The sequence below is a fragment of the Triticum urartu genome, chromosome 4A, assembly GCF_056163025.1.
Source record: "Triticum urartu cultivar PI428250 chromosome 4A, HENAU_Tu73, whole genome shotgun sequence".
Taxonomy (NCBI): domain Eukaryota; kingdom Viridiplantae; phylum Streptophyta; class Magnoliopsida; order Poales; family Poaceae; genus Triticum; species Triticum urartu.
The window spans coordinates 583,670,082-583,684,747 of NC_141876.1; the positions used below are offsets into that span (position 1 = coordinate 583,670,082).

At 42.5% G+C, this 14,666-nt stretch overlaps 1 protein-coding gene across 8 annotated transcripts; it reads right to left on the reverse strand.

Annotated features, from left to right (window-relative positions):
* Positions 1 to 2,769: 2,769 nt before the first annotated feature.
* On the reverse strand, positions 2,770 to 7,642 carry LOC125531552 (uncharacterized). Of its 8 annotated transcripts, XM_087519071.1 has the most exons (8): positions 7,347 to 7,642; positions 7,192 to 7,276; positions 6,760 to 6,883; positions 5,515 to 5,605; positions 4,895 to 5,004; positions 4,718 to 4,770; positions 3,851 to 3,925; positions 3,593 to 3,782 (listed from the first exon to the last, which is right to left on the reverse strand). In XM_087519071.1, the coding sequence occupies exons 1-4, from the start codon at positions 7,507 to 7,509 to the stop codon at positions 5,561 to 5,563; spliced, it is 417 nt and encodes a 138-aa protein (XP_087375197.1). In that variant the 5' UTR covers positions 7,510 to 7,642; the 3' UTR covers positions 3,593 to 3,782; positions 3,851 to 3,925; positions 4,718 to 4,770; positions 4,895 to 5,004; positions 5,515 to 5,560. The 8 variants fall into 8 exon arrangements, 1 of the variants encoding a protein (XP_087375197.1); XR_015601721.1 differs by having other exon boundaries at positions 5,515 to 5,598; positions 7,192 to 7,616; XR_015601724.1 differs by lacking the exon at positions 5,515 to 5,605 and having other exon boundaries at positions 7,435 to 7,603.
* Positions 7,643 to 14,666: the final 7,024 nt, after the last annotated feature.

Below are 14,666 nucleotides of genomic sequence, written 5' to 3' on the forward strand. Positions count from 1 at the left end.
ACCGCGACGAAGACGCAGTCTGCCTTGTCCGTCGGCGTCCCTTCATCGGCTCCGACTTGCAAGGCGGAGGACGCCGCCCGGAAGTTGCGGCAACGCCTGCAGCGAGAAAGGGAGGCGGCGGCGGCGCAAGGAGGTTCGGACATGGTGGACCACCAAGGGGTGGCGATCAAATGGGAACTCGAGAAGGCCAAGACATTTGGCTACATAGAGCTTCAGAAGGAGAGGTTGCAACTCTCATAGGACGTGGTGGATGCGATGATCATGTTGGCAGACGAAACCCTCTTGGATGAGCATGTGAAGAAGTGGCTTGCGGACAAGAAGAAGAAGATTAACGACCTAATATAAACATGACCCGTACGGATATAACCACAATTATTGCGCGTAAAGATAATTATCAGGTGAATTCTAATAGAAATTATATGAATTATTATTTTGTTATCCGAAACAAAAATACAACACAATATTTTATATGCAGGATTAAAGAAGACATGCACAAACCTCGGGTGAAGATGCGAAGTTTAATACAGAAGATTTACACTTGAGCATTATCGAATCAACATGCATTTGTTCGCTCGATCGCTAATCGCTCAACTGCTCGCTCGGCCGCTGCTGCTGGCTCGCTTGATCGCTGCTCTCGCTCGATCGCTAATCGCTCGACTGCTCGCTCGACCGCTGCTGCTGGCTCAATCGGTCGCTGCTCGCTCCTTTGCTAGCCTTTTTTCTCTTGCAAGCACTTGTCGAAAAAACCATTGCTGTTTAAAAAAACTAAAAAGGGAAAATTTGCAAAATTAAAAAAAATCAAAAAATTCATGAATTCATAATTGTACAAGAATTTTCAAAAAAGTTGGCAAATTTGAAAACAAATATCGAGTTTGAAAAAAGGTTCATCAAATTTGAAAAAAGTTCATCCAATTTGTAAAAAGTTCATCGAATTTGAAAATAAGTTCATTGAATTTTGAAAAAAAATATCGAATTTTAAAAAAGTTCACAAAATTGAAACGAAAAATGTTGTATTATTGAAAAAAATTAAGATGGAAAATAATAAAAACTAACAAAACCGTTCCAACAAAAAAACAAAAAAGAAGGTACAAAGAAGAAAAGAAGGAAAAGCTATAACTAACCACGTCAACAGCAGGTGGCCTATTGGTTAGGTGGTGTGTGTTGAACCAGTCGATTGCCGGTTTGAATCATGGTGCTTACATTCAGTTTTTTTGGCGTCTTTAATATAGAAAAAAAGGAATGTGGGCCGGCCCATCGTGACAAGGGGGTGTACTGATACACCAGAAGTGCGTCCTTCCCAGTCCTCTCGTACTAGGGAAAGGTCCTCTCAATGCTCTAACGCCTACACCGGATATGGACCGAACTGTCTCCAGACGTTCTGCGCCCTGTACCGTTAACACGGTATCGGCCGCTGAGGGCACCGTATAGGTTTTGCGCCCATGCATGGCCTTGTGTGTTGCGCATCTGGCCCTATAGTACCGATGAGGCAGTTTGCCACCAGATTGATATGAGAAGTTTATTTTCAAATCAGATAGCGTGTGGGTCCGGTCAATTAGCAGGCCCGTCTTGACTTCCAAGAAAATAGACGAAGCGTTCTCCATGCCGGCCTTTAATAAATAGTCATCATATTCTAGGGTTTACGCGGGTTTTATTGTATTGTTTAGTCATGTTACAATTTCACATCTATGAGACGTGTAGGACTACCGCCTTGTCAGATCCAAAATGGAACCCCAACTTTTGATCTAGTTCATGTGCTTAATTTTTTATTCGTAATTTCAGATTGCAATTCACCTTTGTTCTTGCCAGTTCTTTAGTTGCTTGCAGGAACTCAAACCTCGTCGTTCAGGTTGACCGTGCCTACGGCAAGGTCAATAACCATTGGAGATTGGTTTAGCGATTGTGGAGGCATATCGTCGGGTATTGTATAGCCGGATCGTCAAGATCAGAATCCACCAAATTGATAGTTATCCTCACTCTCATCGAAACATCGGGCCGCCGTCACATAAGTGGTATCAGTTTTCAGTTTCATCGGTGAGAGATTTACAGTTTTGTTAGATTAGTTTATTTTTCATGTCCTATAACCCAAAAAAAGCCAAAAAAGAAAGAAAGATTAGTTCATCCTTTGCACCTATCTTTTTAGCCTTTAGCAATTTTTGCATCTAGTACTTGCGTAGTTGAATTTTTGGTTGCATCATCCTACAAATAGTGCTGGTTTAGATTTGTACGAGAAAATTTTGTCTACTAGATCGAACTTTTTTTTCTCCACCATAGTTTCCGCCGCAAGCTCGTCCATAATCTGAAAAAAAAACTATCAAAATTGCATTGGATTCCTTTGTTTTGCGTGCAATCCGACATCCCATCTGTTACACCTCGTTGTTGTCCGCCCTGACGCGTACAGCAGCGCCGTGTTGCATCAAACATCAGTTCCACTCGTGTCTGTCCTCAAGCGCCAGTTTCTTGTTCGCCATGGTGCTCCACTTTATAGCCACCGAGGTTTGCTTTGTATAGGCAGCATCATCATAACTAGATCGCGCGCGAGTGCTGATCCCAACCGATAATAATAAAGTGAAGAAGAAACATTCAATTACCCCATGCATCCCATTGGTCCAGCACCGAAAGTCTAAAATTATGCTTAATCACTCAATATATCATCACATATATCCATTGTTGTAAGCCATGTATTTTTATACGTTTTAGCTCAAAACCAAACCAAACTGGTGAACAGGATAATATGATATTTCATCACAAAGCATAAAGACCCGATTCATACCATACGATCCAGTCATAATGATCGCCCATGACAATAAGTTCATTACAAAGGATAGAGTCTAATATACCAAAAGACCAGATTGATAGAGCAGTACACGAAACATATATGGTTCGGCTATGGCATAACATCAGACTACCTATATATATGGATAGAGAGTTTGGTCTGACTGCCTTGTCGCCCGGCTCCTCCCTGCGTTGTAAACACATGTTGATCGACATTATGTGTTACACAAAGAATCCATAGTGTGCCATACGAAAATCAACACAGCAAGAATACAGTTCTTTTTCTAACCCTTATGCCTTATGAATAGTGTTAGTTATCTGGCAAATAAATAGCTCCTATTATTACTACTCCCTCCGTCCGGAAATACTTGTCACCAAAATGAATAAAAGGGGATGTATTTAGATGTATATTAGTTCTAGACACATTCCTTTTTATCTATTTTGATGACAAGTATTTTCGGACGGAGGGAGTACTCGCATAGTGAACATGCTAAATAATCGTGTTAACAAATGACAATAGTTAAAAGTTGATAATGCAAAAGGAATGTGTTAACAAATGACAAAAGTTAAAAGTTGATAATGCAAAAGAAAACATGATTATAACACCTTTAGAATTAGTTTGGTAATGTTCACTGCAGCAAGACACAAAATTCATGTAGTTCTTGGTAGGCATAAGTTACCAGAGTCCGCAAACATGAGTAATCCAGTCAACTAGCAATCAGCCAAATGTAGGGGCTGCCAACCAAATTTCTAACATAATCGTTTTACTAACAGGGAAGCGACAATATACTTTGCTGTATATCCAAATATGCTTTAGGAGTCATCAGAAAAATTCTTGTATAATATTTGTATCCCTCTTAACAACAAGGAACAATCTTGGTACACGACATCTATCTGTTTATTATTCCAAGATACCAAGATACGGGAAGCATACTAAAAAGCAACATCGTTGCACCAAAACAGCGGAAATAGTTTCTTGTAACAATTCATAATATGCTTTGCAATTTCCCCTGCACAAACAAAAGAACTATCTGAGCTTGTGGGTAGCAGGAGAACTCCAAAACAAAATCAGACCTACAATTTAAGTGCAGGGTCCCAATATAGTAGCAATTGATCACCCCATCAACAAGGCGCCATGATGTTCATGAGTTTTCTTTAGCATGCATTCAGAAATCACTGTTAGATACAAGATCATCACCTAACATCATCAATTAGCATGAGCTTTTGACCAATATGCAGCAGACTTAAACAAACAGATTATATAAAAGCAAAACTGACAGTCTGCTGAAGGTTTATACATCCAAGCAACAAATACAAGTAATAACACTCCAAAAGCTCTAGGCTATTATTTGATATAAGACCATTTTTTCGCAGCAAATACATAACTTGAACCGATAAAAGAGGTAAATGTTTTAACATTATCACAGCACTGGGGCTATATTATTCCTTATTATGGAGTCGGAATCACTTGCCCATAAAAAGCCGTAAAGATTGATGTAATATTTTCCATCTAACATAAAAACCACCAATCCATCTTAGCAAGTACTCCCTCCGTCCGGAAATACTTGTCATCAAAATGGATAAAAGAGGATGTATCTAGACGTATTTTAGTTCGAGATACATCACCTTTTATCCATTTTGATGACAAGTATTTTCGGACGCAGGGAGTAATAACGGGAAGTCAACTCTTGTGAGAAAGTAACTACTCAGTCACTCTATTTAGACTACATTAGCAGTCACTTCCAAAATTTCAGGAAAAATGTCACAGTCCAGAAAGTGCATCGAGTTTAACATGCCATTAAACTGAACCGAGGTAACAAGTTCACTTCCCAACCGTTTTAGGCATCTCGGATTTACACACAATCTACACATTTGCTCATCACACAAATTAGGAGGCAACAATAATGATATACCCATCAAGTTCACTGCAATCTTTTTATCCTACCTGAGATGTAGCCTGCAGGTGGACGTTGGATTCAAGGTTGCCTGGCCCCAGAACTGAAACAGTAGCAGGCAATTATGAGAGTTATTAACAAGAAAATAAATATGCATTGGTGGTTAAAGAAAATGTCGCGACAGATGGCCAGAGATAACAGTTACTACTATTGTTGAAATAACTTACAGTGGGACAATGCACAAGCTTGACTGTTCACAAGAAATAAATAATATCTTGTTCTTCTTCCTCTGCACCGAACTCTCCCGCGAGATTATTCCTCCCCTCCTTCCTCAGATCTGCCACAATTGTATTTAGAAAATGCACGAGGACATCCTCAATTTCCCAAAGGATGTCGCCTACTGAGCAGTACATCTAGACAATTATGTCCAAGCCTATCAGGCTATAAACTATTATGCTCAACTGAAAAAGCAAATATTGAAATAATAGTTATTTCAAATTTCTTTTATGTGCCCTGCACAAGGTTTTATAAGTCTGTATAATTAATCCATATACAAATAAACATATATTTAGTATTTCTATATGGTTGAGATCTAGGACATTGTTTACCAAAACTTTGTTACTATGATATGTTCTTCAAATGTGCCAAACATATAAGTTTTTTCCCACTCCCTACGGTTGTAAGGTCATGTGTTAACTAAAGATCGACAGTCAACACCAAATCTTTATGTCCATAAAATGCGAAAGGGACAACCTTTTTACTGATTAGTTTCAAAGTCAACTAACATGTATTGATGGTTTGTATGGAATGTATATTTTAATTAAATTGTCTAGATAGATGTACACACCTCAAGAAAAATAGCAAGGAGAGACTATAATCATCTGGTCTGAGCATCAGTATAGGTGTTGGCTAAGACGTGTTACCATAAAACCTATATTCTGTAAGAACATCATCATAAAGACAGGTGATATCGCGCCATCCATACTCGATATATTAATCATAGAATAGGCTTTCTCCAAAACACAAACGCGAGTATCTTGAGATAGTTTCTCAAGATATGAAGAATGAGAATGGATCACAGTACATATATGCACACAGTAATAGCATTAAGTGTCAATAGCCACAGAGAAAAGAAAGAAGGGAATTGTCCATCATGTGGGTGATCATAGTGACGGAGATATCGACAATGTGGGTGAGTGCCCTATAACCTTAGCCTTGCTGATGAGTATATCTAGGTGCATCCAAAATATACATGATTATTTTTGTTCTGTGCTACATGGAAAGTGCATAGAGCTCATTTGCTTTGCCTCGTATGATTTTAAATTCTACATAATACTTCAATAGATGATAAACCTAAAGAATATGTTTTTGGTTATGTTAGTTGGAGGCTTTACTTAGAACGCATTTGTCAAAACATGTTGTGTTTCAGCTTTAATAATAACTAAATCATTGCTTCATGAATTCAGCTAACTCTACCGCAAATACCAGTTAAATTTCTCTTGATACGGGGTAACTAATTGAGCCATAGAAAAACAAAACTTGGAATGTCAAAAGGACGTAGACAGAGTCTATACAGATATCACAACACAACAAGATATAAAATAGGATGTAATAGTGACTATGCTTTATTTCTAGTAAAACTATCACAGAGAAAGAAAATTGTTGGACAAACAATCCTCTCTTTTCCATATGTGATTGGACAAACAACCATATGTTTTCATGTGTAACAAAAACACTAATTACAACTCAAACGTTAGAAATTCTAATCAAGGCCCCCTTCCATACACAAAGGAACAAAACCACCAACATTTCCATGCACAAAGGAACAATAATGTTAGGCCCTACCTGAATCCAGACAAGGAACAAAAAAGCATATATTTACACCCCATCAAAAAACAAGCATGGAAACAAAGGAACTACAAAAATATAAAGCATAGAGAATAGTACATTTGGCCTTTACCAGAAAAGGAAAGCCTCATTGGCCAACCAGGGCAAGCAGAACATGGTGAGCCCCAAAACACAAATTGCCATGCAACCATACACCTAGCTCTGGAAAAGAAGATGCGTGGATAGGAGGAGAAGAGGGGTTGACCTGCAGATCCGTGAATGGAGACGCGGGAGGGTGCTGATAGACGGTGTGCAGGCCCAATCCCGGCTTGTCGCTCAGCCGGCGGAGACGACATTGAGCCCTCAATGCATCGACGGCTTTGTGTTCGCTGTATGGAGGCGCAGAAAAAAGGAGATCAGAACTGTGTATATATGGACATCTATGAGAGAGTAAACACTGGATGCAGAGGAGAAAATGGAACCAAATGGTGATCATTACTATTCAGCTTGAAAGGAAGCGCAGTTTATATCCATGATTTCCCTCTTGTGAAGCAAGCATCAAACAGCACAGAAGCAATGAAATTGCACATTCAAATAGAACAATACATGACATGCTCTTGTGTCGAGAACAATTGCAAGTATTTTGTGCACATCACATCAGATTTGCAGGGGTAGCTCGAGAACGGGTGGGGCTCACCACGTGTGGGGGTAGCAGGAGGAATAGGCAGAGCAGCCTTGAGTGCCGTCCACCTGCAGAAGCAGCTTGTCCTCATCGGAGCAACCTTCACATAAAACAAACGCAGGAATCAGAATAAGAGGAGATGAAGAAACAAAGAAGAGATTCATGCAGACCATAATAAACTAAGAGCCTAATCAGGTTGTCATGGTTAAGAACATATATAGCAGAACAATTAATGATTGATGCTGCTAAATCAACAACCCAAAGCTGAAGCTTTTTTTGATACATGGCTGCTGGAAACATGCAAATACAATGAATTAGAGCATCTCCAGCCATTGGAGCCCCCCCAGGACAATCGCCGGGCCAAATATAGCACGTCCTGGGGGGCAAAACATCTTCGCCGAATGAAACGCGAGGACGGTTTCCCAGCCGTTGGTGCCCCCAGGACAGTTGCCAGGCAAAAAGTGAATGAGTGGACCAGAAAAAAATGATACATGGAGGAATATGATTGGCTGTTGCTTCTGCCAGCGCACCCAGCTGCCCCCCAGCGCATTGGGTGTGGCCTGGGTTCGCCGGCACCTTTTTGAGGTCTTGGGGGGCATGGCTGGGCCTATTTTTTGCCATTTTTAGCTCGCCGGCAGAAGAAAAGGCGCCTAGGGGTGGCACTCGGGGGGGGGGGGGGGGCTAGAGATGCTCTTACTACTTGAATGAAGAGAAAGCATGTTTAATTACCGGGTGCGTGGCGTTGTAGTGGAGGAGAGCGTGGCGGTGTCGTGCCTTCTACTGAACCTAACGCATGATGGCGGTGTTGTGCCTTCTGCATCAAATGCAATTGGAGCAAACTTACTTGGTACTGTTATAATTGTTCAACATAGATACTTCAGCAGCACTCTACCCTATTAATGAAACATGGACGAGGTCTTCTCATCAGAGCGACATGATGGACAAAGTTGGAACCAGTGGCGACGGGGTAACCTCACACACATCTTTCCATAATGCAATTCTGCAGACACAACCAAAGTATATTTACTATTTATTTTTGAGTCAATTGCACGGTTCAGTTTTATTTTGAGTCAATTGCACGGTTCAGTTTAGTCCAGAAAGTTACAAGTTGTGTTTGATGGTGGTTGACGAATCATCTACAAGCTGTGTATTTTATGTTGATTTCTTCCTATGAACATGGTAAAATGTCCACACCTCCCTGCATTGGCTCTCTACACGTTCACGGTAGGTTTAGTAGGGGGTTAAAAGGTGGCTCATTTCATCATACCACTTGTCTGAATTTCTGAACATCTAAACCACAGTGGTCATAACAACAGTTTGTTAACTCTAAAAGTTGAACATTGAATGTGACTGAATTTCCCCACAAAAGAAAAAGAACATGACTGAATTGAACTGAATTTTTTAACACTGAAATTAGCAATCACCACCAGGTTGTGTCCAGAAGTAGAAAGAGGGGGTGGTGCCTCGTCCACCTGCAGCAGCAACAACAAAAGCTCCACCACCTCTTCCAGATCGGAGCAACTGCGCACAAAACAAACCAAGGAATCACAAGGAGGGGAGATGAAGAAACCGACAAGACAAGGGGTTTGGGTATCATGCGCACGCACCATAGTTGGAGATCTGTGGATGAGCTCACCGGAGATGGCCTGCAGCAGGCGCGTACTTGGAGGGCCAGGGATTCGGGCCTCTCCTTCCATGGCTGTTGCCGGGCCGGACCAGCATGGCCGACCTCGAGGACGGTCGCGGATGAGGTCGATGACGAAGTGTCGATGGCCCCGTGGATCTGGGCGCTGCCTCACCTGGTCGCTCGATCCCTTCCATCCCCTCCCCTCCCCTTACCTTTCCTTGGTGACGGTGAACTCCAGGTCGGCCTCGGGCGCAGCCTTTGAGGAGGTCGTGCGCTTGCGCGAGGAGCCTCACGATGGCTCGGCGGCCGAGGGCTGCGAGCTGGGCGGCGCCATATGGGATGCGTGCGGCTGGCTGGGGTTCCGGGAGAGGATTCAGATCAGGGGTGAGGGAGGAAGGAAGAGGACTTGCACTTCTTCCCGGCCATGGCTGGCTCAGCTACGGGAGAGGAACGGGGAGGGGATGGTGGCGCGGCTGCGGATGGTTGGCGGCGGCGGACGGGGAGGATGGCTAGCGGCGGTGGCTCTCTCTCGAGGGAGAGAAAAATGAGGGAGGCACTCATTGGGGGAGGAGGCAGCGAATCGGAAAAGGGCACAGATGCGAAATGACCAAAATGCCCTGGGTGGGGGACGTGAATTTCAGCAATGGCATGAGATCTTTTACCGCTGGATAGCGCCGATGGGCTACACCGGACGTGCCCCGGCCACCCCTTCATACCTGTTTGGTCAGATATTTGTGTACGTGACTTCTACTAGCGGCCGGCCTGAAAGTTGAAAAAAAAGAAAAATTCAGAAAAAAGAATAAAAAAAAGTTGATGCAAAGTTTTGGCCAGCTAGCATCTTTTCAACAATCTCTTTTGCTGTTCAGCCTGCTCTGTTCATATAAGTGATAAGTGTTGGATTTTTTTGTCTGCTCTTGGTTGCCATACACTATGTTCATACCTCAGTTATATCTAGCTACTTGGAGCTATTATATTTGCGTCAGTTCCCTCTCGCTTGATTCAGTATCTGGGCTTAGATTATTTTATCTCTTACTAGTCGACTACCAGCATGTAACATCCCAAATTTTCAATTTGGAATGTTATACATTAGGTCATCATGCATATCATATTTTATTTTGCTTTTGGTTTTGATCCTAGAAAATCCTAAGCAACTCAAGGACCCATGGAAAGAGTTGGGGATTTCGTTATTTACATATTTGAGTTTTCTCAAATTATGTAAACAGGATCGTTTGATTTTTTTTATTTTATCATCAATTATTTCTATTTCAAAAATATGAGAGAGGGAATAAAATGACTTTCCCAAAATATAGAAATATTGAGGATTTAATAAAAAAATCAAATAAGTTTTATTTCGGAGTTTTTCGGTATTTTATTTGAATTTAGGAAAAATGCGCGTTTTTCAAAGTTGTAGTTTGGGCCCAGATAAATGTTCACTTTATCGGGCTTGATTTTAGAAACTCGGCAAAATTTATTTCGTGATTTTTGGAGTCCGTTTAGTATTTCTTTTTATTTTTTTTCGAGCGGAATTATTTAAAAAAAAATACCGGAACCGACTACGGGCCGTACTCGGCCAGGACTCCCTGGCCGGGGCCTTTATAAGGCGTCCGAGGCCCGAGCTGAGAGAGAGCCCAGCCGCCGCCGCCTAACCCTAGCCCCGCCCCAGCCGCCGCCGCCGCCGGAGTTGCGCGCCGCCCGAGGTTCGTCGCCGCCTCGTTTTCCGTGCTATTTAAAAAAAATATTTCTGTTCGTCGTTTTTCTTTTTCGTCGGATTTTTCACGGTTATTTTCGGATCGTGATTTCTGATCCGATTTTCGTTTTAGTATAACTTTTCGCTCGTTTATCGGAATCAGGCGATTCAAGCGCCTGAAGTTTCGTCTCGAAACCCTCTTTCCGAATAATCAACTTAAACATGTTTTTGCTACTGTAAAATTTGCCCTAGATCCAGATTACTAGAACGAAGTTGTTTTCTTTCGCCGTTTGATTTCTTTTACTTCGTTCGATTTGTTTCTTTTTGCAAACCAGGGTTCTTAAGTTGAACTTTCTGGTTAGATCTTCTATTTGAGTTTTACCTGTGCATTAGATGAGTACTTATTGTATGCTTGTTGTTTGTCTGCGATAGAATACCCGGAGTGCGCCGCCTATTATTTCGAATCTCTAGGTTTCGCGGATCATCAGCAAGGCAAGTAACACTTTGATCATGCTTTATCTACAACCCAGTTTTATTGCATTAGATCAATCCTCACACATTGCATGATTAGGATCTAATTAAATTGTGGGATGGGAAGTAGATGAGGTAGTACCGATTACCTGTTTATTATCAAACCTTTGGGAGTTACTTCTACGTTTGCTTATTATGCCATGCTATGCTAGTAGACGTGGATTGGGTGAGTGATATCCATGACAGATGTGAGATTGATAATTAAGGGTTTATCTAAGGTGGCAACCTAACACACATCTGGGTGGATTGAGGCACCTGGGGATTCCAGGACTTGCCTGTTTTCTTTTGGACCGCCACCCAGGCTCAAAGGGATCATGAGATTATTCATACTAGAAACTTCCGTGTGCAGCCACAAGCCATTATGGGCTCTGGCATAGTTGACTAAGTTGTGCGAACTCTTACAGGGTAGACTAGCAGATGTAGGGGAAAGTAGGTGTACCGGTCTATCCGTCGTAAGGTGCTAGCGCTTCTGAAAGACTGTGTCTCGGTCATCCGTCTTCTCAAACACCCTGTAGTGCGAGAAACCAAACGGAGGCGATCGAGTCTTGTGGGGAAAAGTGCGCAAACCTCTATAGAGTGTAACAAACTAATCATGGTTAGCCGTGTCCCCGGTTATGGACATCTTGAGTATCTAGTACCTGGATTATCATGTGAATCTCAACATGTTACTCTAAAATTAATATTGTTGGGTTTTAATGATGTTACTTAATTGGGATTGAGAATGCTGTCAACCATTCTCAATGTTTAACAACCACCATGATAGTAATTAATTTTATTCCTTTCAAGTAGGGAAAAATTGGCTTTACGCAAAACTGTAACCATAGAGCTTTCCACCAGCCAAATATGCATATAGTATAGCTGTTGCATTCCATTACTCTCTATGTGTTACCTTGCCAGCATATTCCATGTGCTGACCCGTTTTCGGGCTGCAACGTTAATGTTGCAGAATTTCAGACGATGATTGAGGAGTTTTAGGTCGTGGTTCTATACTCACTGATGCCGTTGGAGTTGATGGACTCACTTATCTTCCAAGCCTTTCGCTTTTATCAGTATTAGATGGCCTTAAGCCATATTTATTGTAATAAGTTCTCTTTTGAGACACTCGATATAATAAGTGTGTGATTGCTACTCTGCTATAAATCCTCCGAGTACTGTGTGGTGTCAACATTACTGATCCAGGGATGACACCGGAGCACAGAGATCAGACTGTTTGAGGTCTGGTCGCTACAGAGATGGTATCAGAGCACATGCTGACTGTAGGACACGACCACTAAGCTAAAGACCTAGATCACTACTCACTCTCTTCTCTTCTGACTTCTCATCTTTTCTACTCTTTAGGATGGCGGATGCAAGGAACAAGTTCACCCAACCGGATGAAGATACACCCTTTGGATGCCACTTGAAGGAAGTCACTAGATACCTGAACATAGGAGTACCAAGCTTCACGGGAACCTACAACGCCACTCTACCTGAAGAAGAGCGCTGGATGATTCGAGTTCAAGTTCCAGGAAGGACGTTCATGCCAGTCACTGAGCCCATAGAGTTTTCTTTGGATGCACCAACTTGGAGTCTAGGAAAGAGCATGGCAGCTCACATCGCCATGGGACGCATTGGAGAAGTCTACCGCAAGGATCTTAAGGATACTATCTACCAGATTTGTGGACGCCGAGATGAACACTGGGAGATGATCAGCACCAGGAAAGATAGATCAATTGCAGCTTTTATCCAGGAGTTAAACCTGCACATTCGACGACAGGAGAATCAGATGTGCGCCGACATGATAGATCTGAAGAAGGCTAAGACTAGAATCAGGGAACTGGAGGAAGAACTCAAGGCTACACGCGAAGATTATGAAGAAGAAATTGAAGTATTGGTGGAGAAGAATGACGATCTAATCAAGAAGATTGGAATATTTATGGGAGGCCCGACACCAGTAGATGAAGACGAAGAACCCAAGGAGATTAGCCCGGAAGACTACATCATCATTGACGGCACCGACTCGGAACAAGATAGTAGCGAAGATGACTATGTTGATGAAGCAGGAGCAGATATCATGGAGTCTACAACCGTAGAATATTTCTAGTAGACCACCTCATCAGTAGTAGTAGTCCACCATGTAAATATAGTAGTCGGAGTACTTTGCGATAGTTAGATCGATTGTATGCCTTTGTTTGATTGATTGAAGTGAATTGTGTGCTTTTGCCTCATGTGCATATGGGTAGTGTTTTCTCTTTAGACCCCCTCTATTCTTATATCTCATCTTTTCTAAACCCTCAGATGCCTCCGAGACGTGACCCCGAATTTGCCTTTCCGCCGGAGCTCACCCAGTTTATCCAGCAGCAGAACACCTTGATGCAGTTTCTAGTTCAAAATCAGAATCAGGGGAACAACAACAACACCCCACCACCACCACCCCCACCTGTTGACCACTTAGCCCGTTTTCTTAGGTTGAATCCGCCGGTGTTTTCCAGTAGCACCGAGCCGATAGTAGCAGATGATTGGCTCCGCAAGATAGCTAGGGAGTTAACCACAGCAGGATGCACAGATGTGGAGAAGGTTAAGTTTGCAGCACATCAGTTAGAAGGACCCGCAGCATCTTGGTGGGAGAATTTCACAGCCACCTTCCCAGTCGACACTGTCACATGGGACCAGTTTCAGCAAGCTTTTCGTACTGCCCATGTTTCAGCAGGAGCAATGGCCATGAAGAAGCGTGAGTTTCGTAACTTGCGCCAAGGAGGATGGACAGTTGGCCAGTATGTGGAGGAGTTTAGTAAGCTAGCACGTTATGCCCTAGATGACGTTGCTACAGATGCAGCTAAGCAGGAGAAATTCCTGGAAGGACTGAATGATGAGTTGAGTATGCAGTTGATGGTAGCCACCTTCAACAACTACCAGGAGTTGGTAGATCGTGCTCTTATGATTGAAGGGAAGCAACAGCAAATTGAGAACCGCAAGAGGAAGTATGGACAAGGAAAGTATAATTCAGGAGCTCAGCAGAAGCCTCGTTTTACCCCTAGACCAGGAGGACATTTTCAGCATACCCATGCAGTAGGTAGCTCGCACAATCACAATGGCACCAAGAATGGTAATGGGAATGGAGGAAGCAATGGCTAGAACCACAGCACCCCATCAACCATAGCCAAGAAGGACTTGAGCCACGTCACTTGCTATAAGTGTTCGAAGCCAGGACATTATGCAAATGACTGTCCTAAAGGACAAAACGGCAATGGAAGCTCTAGAAAAAGCCGAACCCTTTCAACCGGGGACAGGTGAACCACGTTAATGTGGAGGAGGTTGAAGCTCAGCCCGATGCAGTAATAGGTAAGTTTTTGGTTAAGTCATTTACTGCACTCGTTCTTTTTGATACTGGTGCATCGCATTCATACATATCAAGGGGATTTTTGGAAAAGTATAGCCTGCCCACTAGGATTCTTAAAACACCTATGCTAGTAAGCTCACCAGGAGCGGAGTACATGGCCAGTCAAGGATGTTTTCAAGTTCCATTAAGTATAGGAAGGCATGTTTTCCCAACGGATTTAATTATTTTGGAATCCCAAGTTCTGGATGTGATTCTTGGTATGGATTGGCTGTCGATGTATGGAGGAAACATCGATTGTGCCAGTAAGACAATTTTGCTCACAACGC